The sequence below is a fragment of the Heteronotia binoei genome, chromosome 3, assembly GCF_032191835.1.
Source record: "Heteronotia binoei isolate CCM8104 ecotype False Entrance Well chromosome 3, APGP_CSIRO_Hbin_v1, whole genome shotgun sequence".
NCBI classification, from domain to species: domain Eukaryota; kingdom Metazoa; phylum Chordata; class Lepidosauria; order Squamata; family Gekkonidae; genus Heteronotia; species Heteronotia binoei.
Genome location: NC_083225.1, coordinates 48,420,976 through 48,430,313, shown reverse-complemented (window position 1 = coordinate 48,430,313; position 9,338 = coordinate 48,420,976). Strand labels below are relative to the sequence as shown.

Sequence of the window (9,338 nt, the reverse complement as noted above, 5' to 3'; positions counted from 1 at the left end):
TTGCGCACTTCATGCACTTGCAACTTAAAAATAAGTTAGAAAATACTTGCACTAAGAATTTTTATCCCTTCATTGGATGGCAGACAAGAGCCAGCATCTCCAAAGCCAGAAAAGGAAAGGTCCGCCTTGTAGAGACAGCTCTGTGCCCTGACACAATGGCCCCAGTATAAAGTGTTGCTTGACCCAGTATTTGAAAGCAACAGAACAAAGAAACACCAAGTGGCTGTTTTTGAGACCAAAGAATATTGAAAAGGCATCCAAGTCATCTTGCAATGGAGAAATTTAAGGCTGGTCTGTTGCTGGCAGAAGTTGGGGATGCTCTGGGTTATCGAAACTTCACCCGGGAAAACAATGCTTTAGGTGCAAAGATCAAAGAGGAACTGAAGGAAATTGGAGGACTCGAGAACCTAGTGCTGTCCTCTGACAAGTGGCCCATGAGTGACAATACTATTATGCACATGGCTACAGCTGAAGCTCTCGTTACAGGTAGGAAAAACTAAATAGTCCTGGTGCATGTTTGGATGGAGGGAAACAGCTGGAGAACAGCTATAATCCCAGTGCCCTGCTAGCTGAACAGTGAGCTTGTGCTGTAATGTTGATTGAACATCTGTGCTCTATAGGATGCTTTGCATTTTTCTCTTTAGTGAAATTGGTATGGTGGCTGAAAGCGCTCACTGTGAGGCAGGAAGCCCCTGTTTCAGAGGGTCCATAAAAGTACTAGGTGGCCTCATATAAGCCATGATTAGCTCCCCAACATTTAATGCAGGGAAGATAACATTGGTCAACTTTATATGATTGTTGTAAGCAGGGGTAGAATTCTAGCAGGAGCTCCATTGTATATTAGGCCATACACCCCATTACAGAGATAACATTATGTGAAACACTTTGAACCTCAAGATGTCTTCGGTTTTTATGTATATTGCCATTCACAATTAATAATGTGACCGGATTTATGAGTTTTCCCCTTTATTTATGAGCTTTCTCCTCTAAACATGCAATATGATACACATTCTCATATACGGGATGAATTGCTGTGAACTTGCCTTTAATGAAAAATGGATACGGGAAGGGAATTATTAGTTTCTGTATAGTAAAAAAGGAGATTTTCATCTGAATAAAAATGGATCTGAAAGTCATCATATTCATATCATTGTATCTTACAATGCAATTTCTGTGCACTATTTGACAAATATTAAGTTGACATTGCAGAACAAAACATCAGTGTCTTTTGATAAGAACAAATGCATATGTCAAAACCATGCATAGCATTTCTCTTTTGCTCCCAATTTTCTTTTTCTAAAATCAAAACTGTCAATGCAGTTTTCACTCATGTTCAGCTCTTATCTGACTGCTGCTGAGAGGTACTAAATTTAGCTGGCAGAGGTCTGTTGAAGAGAATCTTGGATATTTCATGTCTAGCTGCTGGTTAGCCAATGATGTGAGGGGGAGCTAATACCCTAAAGATAATGGCAAGAAGTCAGCCTATCAAGGGAAGGGATGACTAACATACTTCTGAATATAGTCTGTGATTAAATGCACATCACATGTTTCCTACTCTTGACCTCTGTAGGAGCATAAATGTTATCTGCAAGTGACTTATCAAGAGGGGTTTGCAACCATTTTTAGTTATGCCAGCCAAAGAATAGCAAGTGATTATACCTCTGTCTATTGTAGATAGCAGGGCAGCTGCTGTGTGAAAATACGCTTAGCCCTGGAACAACATTGAGGATTCCTTTATTCACATGTGCATCATTATAATAGCAACACTGTGTTTGCAACAATGGACATGAAAATGGATATCCCACTAAAATGAGTTACTTGGCAGCAATGTTAATTGGACATTCATTGGGATTTCTGAATATGCATACAGAAGGATTGAACTGTACATATGTTACCATTAGAACCATAACTGTCTAAAGCAGGGTTGGCCAAACTTGCTTAATGTAAGAGACACATAGAATAAACATCAGATGTTTGAGAGCTGCAAGACATGAAGGAAGGAAGGAAGGAAGGAAGGAAGGAAGGAAGGAAGGAAGGAAGGAAGGAAGGAAGGAAGGAAGGAAGGAAGGAAGGAAGGAAGGAAGGAAGGAAGGAAGGAAGGAAGGAAGGAAGGAAGGAAGGAAAAGAGACAAGTGGAAAGAAAGTAACTTTAACTTTAAATACATTCTCCAAGTCACAAGCTGGCTTGGTTTAGAGAAGTAATTTAAAGAGAAAAATGCCTTCTCTAAGCCAGGTGGTGGGGGTTTTGAGAGCCATACAATATGTGTCTCTTAAATTAAGCTTGGCCACCCCTGGTCTAAACTCTGAAATGCTCAAGTGTGTTCTTAATCATACTATTTCATTTGGAATGTTTTCTGTGGAATTAAAAGCATAGAGCCTTCTATGTGAGTGGGAAATGCTTTTGATCTTGATTGTTCAAAGGGAGTTCTTAATCATCCAGGGGACAGGTTTTTTCCCTGGGGGAACGCAGTGCTGGAACGTCTTTGTGGAAACAAAATTCTCAAAAAATGTTTAAAAATCCATGAGGGGCACCCTGTGTGTTTCTCCTTCATTTCCCTCATGAGAGTTCCAGCACTTCTTTTTCCTGGAAAAAAGCCCCGGGTGTGAACATGCAGTTGAGAATGCTGTAAGATACTTTAATGTAGGTATTTCTGCAGACAGCTTCTAGTAGGCAGAATGAAATTGGCTTTTCTTGGTTCTTAGAAGTTTGTTGTAGATAATCTTATACCACCCAAAGAAATACAGAATTTGCTTTCTGGTATTTCAAGGTTATTTATTATTATTATTATTATTATTATTATTATTATTATTATTATTATTATTATTATTATTATTATTACTGCTGTTGTATTTGGTGACACATAAGTCGAGTTTCTCTTGTGGGACAGAATACTTGTCTTACAAAGGGAGCTTTGACTCTTGAAAGCTTCCACCCCAAAAGTCTTGTTGCTCTCCTGGACTTGTGTCTAGCGGTCCTACATTTATATAATTTTATTGATAAATTGATTCAGGAAAATTGTGTATGTAGAGGACTGTGAGTTAACTGTGAACATGTTCATATGTTAATTGCATAAAAAAACCTGGATATATTGATTTTGGTAACACACACAAGCAAGGGTAGATCAGAATAAGCTAATATCTATATATCTACTAATTCTCAAAGTGGCCAAACCTGAGGACACTTAAAACCATGAAGCCATGAATAGGCAAGACAGATCTTTTTACAGACCTAAAAAAAGTCTCAAGTTTGCAGGAAAATATTATTTTTTTAATTGAGTGATTAATCCCCACACACATGCAATAATAGAAACAGTAGCTTTAAAAAACGAATATGTTTTGTGGCTGTTGCTAGGCAACCATTACAGTATAGCCAGCATTCAAGCCTTGGTTTTTGTCAGTAAGTAGGAGGGGGTAGGACTCTTTCCAGGGTTATTTTTGGCCTTTAAGGAAAGACACATTGGGGCCAGGCCTGGCAGTAACCATTGGGCAATTTGCTACCACTTGACTTGCATGACTCATTTAGCCTGGATGCTTGCTCCTGTTCAGCCATGCCTCAAACACCAGTGTGGTAGAGCAGTTAGATTAGGATCTGGGTGACTTCAATCCCCTCATTGCCATGAAAACTCACTGGGTACCTACACTTAGCTTGACCCACCTCCCAGGATTGTTGTGAGAATAAACTGGGGGAATGGAGAATGATAGAAGTCGCTTTGGGTACCAGTTGTGGAGAAAAGCAGGGTATATAGTTGAAGATGGGAGACAGATAAAAGGCAGGTTGGTTTGCAGATGGGAAACAGAGTAGGAACCAAGGAAAGGTGTTGATATGGAGGCTTCAGGAGGAGGGAAAGAGAAAATAGTGTAGGGATACAGTGGAAAGTGACATATCCCCTGCAAGTCCTTGTGGTTTTCCTACTACACACCATGTCCCAGCCCAGACAGGCAGCTGGCACCACATAACAGACTTTTTTCCAGGGAAAGACTGTCAGCGGGAGGTGAGGAGGGAAAGCTGAAGAGAGGGACAGATAAAGGTAGCTTTGCTGGTGGGTCAGAAGAAGAGAATGAAGCAGGAAAAAGGGAGAGGCTATGGAGGCTTTCAAGGAAAGAACAGAAGAAATAGGGGAAACTAAGATTCCTTCCGCGCAGCGCTTGTATTTGATAATATACAACAAGGAAAACTTGTAATTTAAAGCATCCCCTTTTTGGACTTTGGGAAACCTTTGATTATGTTTTGTAAGATCTAAAAAAAGAATATAAAACTAGAACATTAGCTGCCAATGTTTTGGTTTATTGTATCCATGATTAAAGGTTGGATTGGAGGTAAGGAAGAGGGAGGATGAACAATTCCAAAACAATATTTTAAAAACAGTCCACAGACACCTTCTGTTCTTCTAGGAGTCAGTGAACTTCAACAAAATGAACCTTAACTGGAAGCTTGTTCAGTAGGAACCTGAGACTCAAAGTAATAATTTGCCAATACTTAACTGGGAACAGAGTAAAAATCCAGGTCTTCTAAGTTGCAGTGTTTTCCAAATTCTGGTTAAAACTAGCAAGAAGCCACTCTGTGTTTTAGATAATTTAATGTGTGAAATGCCTGTTGCTTAAACTGCCAAGCCAACGCAAACCCCACCAGCCAAACTATTTTTCATGCACAGGAGTTGTGGTGATGATCAGGGTAGGCAGCATTTTTGTACCAATTTTTTTCTTTTAAAAAGCAAGACATCCATGAAACTGTTGACAGGCAAAAGGATGTATGTATGGGAAACTTTGGTCTATGTTGTGTAGAGACTTTCTTTTTTTTAAGGAAACTTACAAATTCAAAGACTGCTGTAGAAATACAAGAATGAAGGCTTTGCTTTGATGCAAACATTTAGAAATGTGATTACAGTTGATGAAAATAATCCCTGTATGGTGTCCAGTACTAAAGGATGCTTTTGTGAAAAGGATCTTAGTGGTGCACAAGAGAAGCAGTGGGGGATATTATACTCAAAGCCATCAGTTTCAAAATGACCACACTTAAAATTCTAATTTTGAACATTTGTTGCTCTACCTCTTTCACATTCTCCTAGCAACCAAAATGCCATTCCACCTCTCAGCTGAGAACTGGTTCCATTACATCTTGAATCCAGGCCTGTTCTTTTTTTTTCTGGGGGGTGGGGCAAGGAAGCTGCTGGGCTGAGCAAAATAGTCTGGTTTACTGCTGTTCCGCACAGAGGAGCCCAGGGCTACTTACCCTGGTTTAGAGATTCTTAGGATTCCTTTCGCTAAAGAGAGATCTGATAGTTAACTGCTAACATTTCCAGCAGGGGTCATTTTGTAGAAAAATAGGTGGTGGAGCTCATCCAGGGATTGTTATGCAGCTGCATCTGACTATTCAATGGACAAGATAGGTAGGTGGGGAAGAGGAAGGGGGGCTGTCAGAAAGGTTCAGGAGCTGTGCTCCTGTGAGCTTCTGCTGAATTCAAGGCCTGATTTCCAGTATTATTGAATCCATAGCATTTCCTGGGTACCAAACATTTGATATTCCATAATGTTACTCAGCATTCAACAACTTTAAAACAAATGTACTTTCATTTCTGACTCATAGACGCACATCCGGAGTGAATTGTTGAACTACTGTAGAAACATCCTTATTGATTTCATGACCTGACTCCTGCATACTACTTCGATGTTGTATAGTTCTCTGCTTCAGAGGTGGAAACAATATTTTATTATCACTGATCTGGGGCGGGGGGGCGGTACATCCTAGCTATGGCTCTTTTGAAGTGCTGTGGAGCTTCAATTATGCACATAGGGAATATTCCCTATGGAATATTCCATATCATTCCCTATGGAGACTTATTCCAATAGGAAAGAATGAAGAATTGATCCACGGGTATCTGGGGCTCTGGTTGGGGGGGGGGGGGGACTGTGTTTTGAAGTAGAGGCACCAAGCCTTTCGTATAGCATCCAGTGCCTCTCCCCAAATTATCCACCAAGTTTTAAAAAGTTTGGACCAGGGAGTGCAATTCTATGAGCCCCAAAAGAAAGTGCCCTATCCTTCATTATTTCCTATGGAAGGAAGGCATTTTAAAAGGTGTGTGGTCCCTTTAAATGTAATGGCCTTGGAGTTCAATTATGCTTGACACACCCTTGATCCTGGCTCCACCCCCAAAGTGTCCTGGCTGCACCCCCAAAGTCCCCAGGTATTTCTTGAATTGGACTTGGCAACCTTAATTACAACCCAAACTGAGGAGAAATGCATTATTTTAAAAAATGTTTAGTTTTTAAGGTTTTTCTCTTTCCTAGCAGTAAATAGGCAGGTAGGGGGAAGTCACTTGTTTCCAAGTATTGCCCAAGTACCAATCATCAAAGCTTTGAAAATGCGAATTGTCATCTGGCTGAGGATCCTGAAATAAATAGCTGATATCTTAGCCGGAATTCTCTGTTCATACAGAGACTTGAGGATGTGAAGGTGAGATTACATCTTCCTGGAGACATCAGGAAAGGGATTTTTGACCCACAAGTGGTGGGAAAACCAGGGCTTTTTTTGTAGCAGGAACTCCTTTGCCTATTAGGCCACACACCCCTGATGTAGCCAATCCTCCTGAAGTTTACAGTAGACCCTGTACTAACAGCCCTGTAAACTCTTGGAGGAATGGCTACATCAGGGGTGCGTGGCCTATTAGACAAAGGAGTTCCTGCTACAAAAATAGCCCTGGGGGAAACACAAGAGATAAAATCCCTTGGCACAAAGGAAGAGGTGGCATTTTGCAGTTCCATTCTGGCAGATTAAATCTGGAATAAAGAACTTTCACACCTGAGCTCCATCTTGATGGCTGCCCTTTCCATATAGGGCAGACAAAGGGCTAGCTGCCAAGGTAAAGGCAGTCTTTTAGCAAACTGTAGCTTCTAAGACAATATTTTAAAATCCTGGAAACTTTGTATGTTTGTATTCTCCTTTTGAATATTTGGTCCAAGGACCACAATAACAATAAACTAAGATAACGAGCCTGTTTTAGAGCAAGATCAGGTTGGACACGTACAGAGCTGAGGGATACAAAAAAGCCCCAAGGCAACACGTGTTACTGCATCTGTTACTGATAAATTTCTAAATGATCCAAGTTGAGGAACAAAATACTTAATGTACATACTATATATCACATTTGATGTTCTATGGTTCATTAGATACATTTGGGGCTGGATTTTTGTATAATAGCTAAGTCAGCCCTTTTATTTTATTTTTTTATTTTTCATGTCACTTGGTTACTATCTTTTTAACCTGACCCTTATCGTTATTCATTTATTGGTAGTCTGACACTACGGTTGCCAGGTCCGACTCAGGAAATATCTGGGGACTTTAGGGGTGGAGCCAGGAAACTTTGGGGATGGAGCCAGAACCAAGGTTCTGATAAGCACGATTGAACTTTGAAGGGAGTTATGGCTATCACATTTAAAAGGACCACACTTCTTTTAAATGCCTTCCCTTCATTGGAAATAATGGAGGATGGGGTACCTTCTTTTGGGGCTCATAGAATTGGACCCTCTTGTCTCATCTTTTTGAAACTTGGGGTTTTTTTTCAAGGAGAGTAGCCATATGCTATCCTGAAAATTTGGTGCCTCTACCAGGGCCCCCCCAAGCCCCAGATACCTACAGATTAATTCCCTATTATATGCTATGGGGACCAATCTCCTTAGAATATAATGGAGTTCCCAGTGGACATTCAAACACCACCACCACCACTTTCTGATAACCCTGAAGTCGGGGAGAGCCTCCAAACCAGTGAATCCCCTGCCCCCAACTGAAGATTGGCAACCCTATCTGACATGCAGATATTAGCAGGGGTTTATCTCTATCTATGCTTTGAATAGCTTTGCCTGCTAATTCTTGCACATTAAGCTGCTGCAGGCCAGGCTGTGGTTTCTGTGGCCAGCTGGCAACCCATACATGTCAAATTAAGTTACTACAACAGTTATTGCACAATCTGTCACCTGCATTCATGCTGCCTAACTTTGAAACCCTACCTAGGCCTGAGGTTAGCCCTCTCTATTTCTACTCCCCGTCTTCTTATACTATATATTCCCTTCATGTTCTAATTACTAGAGTGACAGCTTTTTTTTACCAGCCCCACATGTGCATCTTTAACTACCATCTGACTGGTGTAAAGAAATAAAAAGAGGACTGTAGCTGTCAGTTTACATTACAGGCCAGCCCTGGCAGGGGGAGCAGTCGGGGTTGGGGGTTTTAGCAGGCTGGAAAGGAGCTGACCCTCCATTTCCCTTGCCAGAAGTCATGCTTACACTGGTAAGTCTTCAATATGCTTTAATTAATCAATAAGGCACTGTCAGATGGTCCCATGCAAGGGAGTTACTTCACTTCCCTGCAAGCAGCCACCTGGTTCCCTCACCTAGCTGCATGCCCTGAGTTTCCACCTAGACCAGATCCCATGTTGTCCTCACTACCCTCTACCCAACTCCTAACCATGGCCATCTTTAAATCTGATTCTCGGATCATTAAATCTGCCTTCCACCTGAAAGTCTGGGTGGGGTCCAACTTGAACTTTTAAACATCTTTTGAGAAATTTAGCCTTCAGAAATTTAGCTCTTCAGCAGTCTAGGATTTTTTTTTTTAATGTCGCAGGTGGAAATGAATAATCCTAGAGATTTTAAAAGGAGTTGTTTTTTAAATAACATGTAAAATCAGTCAAACAAGAAGAATAGTCACTGAGCTTTAAAAACTTAGCCTGAGATGGAAATTGTTGTTAGTTGATGTAACTCTTGAGACTTTATTGACATGTGGAAATTGTTACTCTCAAACCACTTCATATGCAACAGTCCCCACTAGTAGGACTTTTTTGTAGCTTTTTTTCTTTGCACATATGATGCCACACACCCCTGGTGTAGTCAATCCTCCTGGAGCTTACAGTAGGCCCTGTAAGTTCTTGTAGGATTGGTTACATCAGGAGCGTGTGGCCTAATATGCAAAGGAGTTCCTGCTACAAAAAAAGCCATGCCCACTAGAAATCTCTAGCCTTGTGTTCAATTAAACTGGCTTCCCACATGCCTGGAAAGAGACTTCTAAAAACACTGGGAGCTCTGGATATATCTATTCAGGTGTTCAAGGTGCATGGCACAGTTATAACTCCTGTAAACCTGTTTTATTTTAGCACTTTTTGTCCAGGATGCATTGTTTTGTTTTTTGTTAAATTCCACAACCAGTATTCTTATTTTGTAATCCTATTGTATATTCTGGCCTGATCAGACAGAGAGTTCCTTTGCCAGTGGTACATAATTCTCGTGGTGACTCTTCACATAAACATGCAATAAAGTCTTACGTCTTTTGTGCTTCTTGCATAATGTTT

At 40.7% G+C, this 9,338-nt stretch overlaps 1 protein-coding gene across 1 annotated transcript in view; it reads left to right on the top strand.

Annotated features, from left to right (window-relative positions):
- ADPRHL1 (ADP-ribosylhydrolase like 1) overlaps positions 1-9,338 on the top strand; it is a 33,343-nt gene continuing 24,005 nt past the window's right edge. The window contains exon 1 of the mRNA XM_060233713.1: positions 1-486. Within this exon, the coding sequence (XP_060089696.1) occupies positions 273-486 (214 nt within the window). The 5' untranslated portion in view covers positions 1-272. The remainder of the gene's footprint in view (positions 487-9,338) is intronic.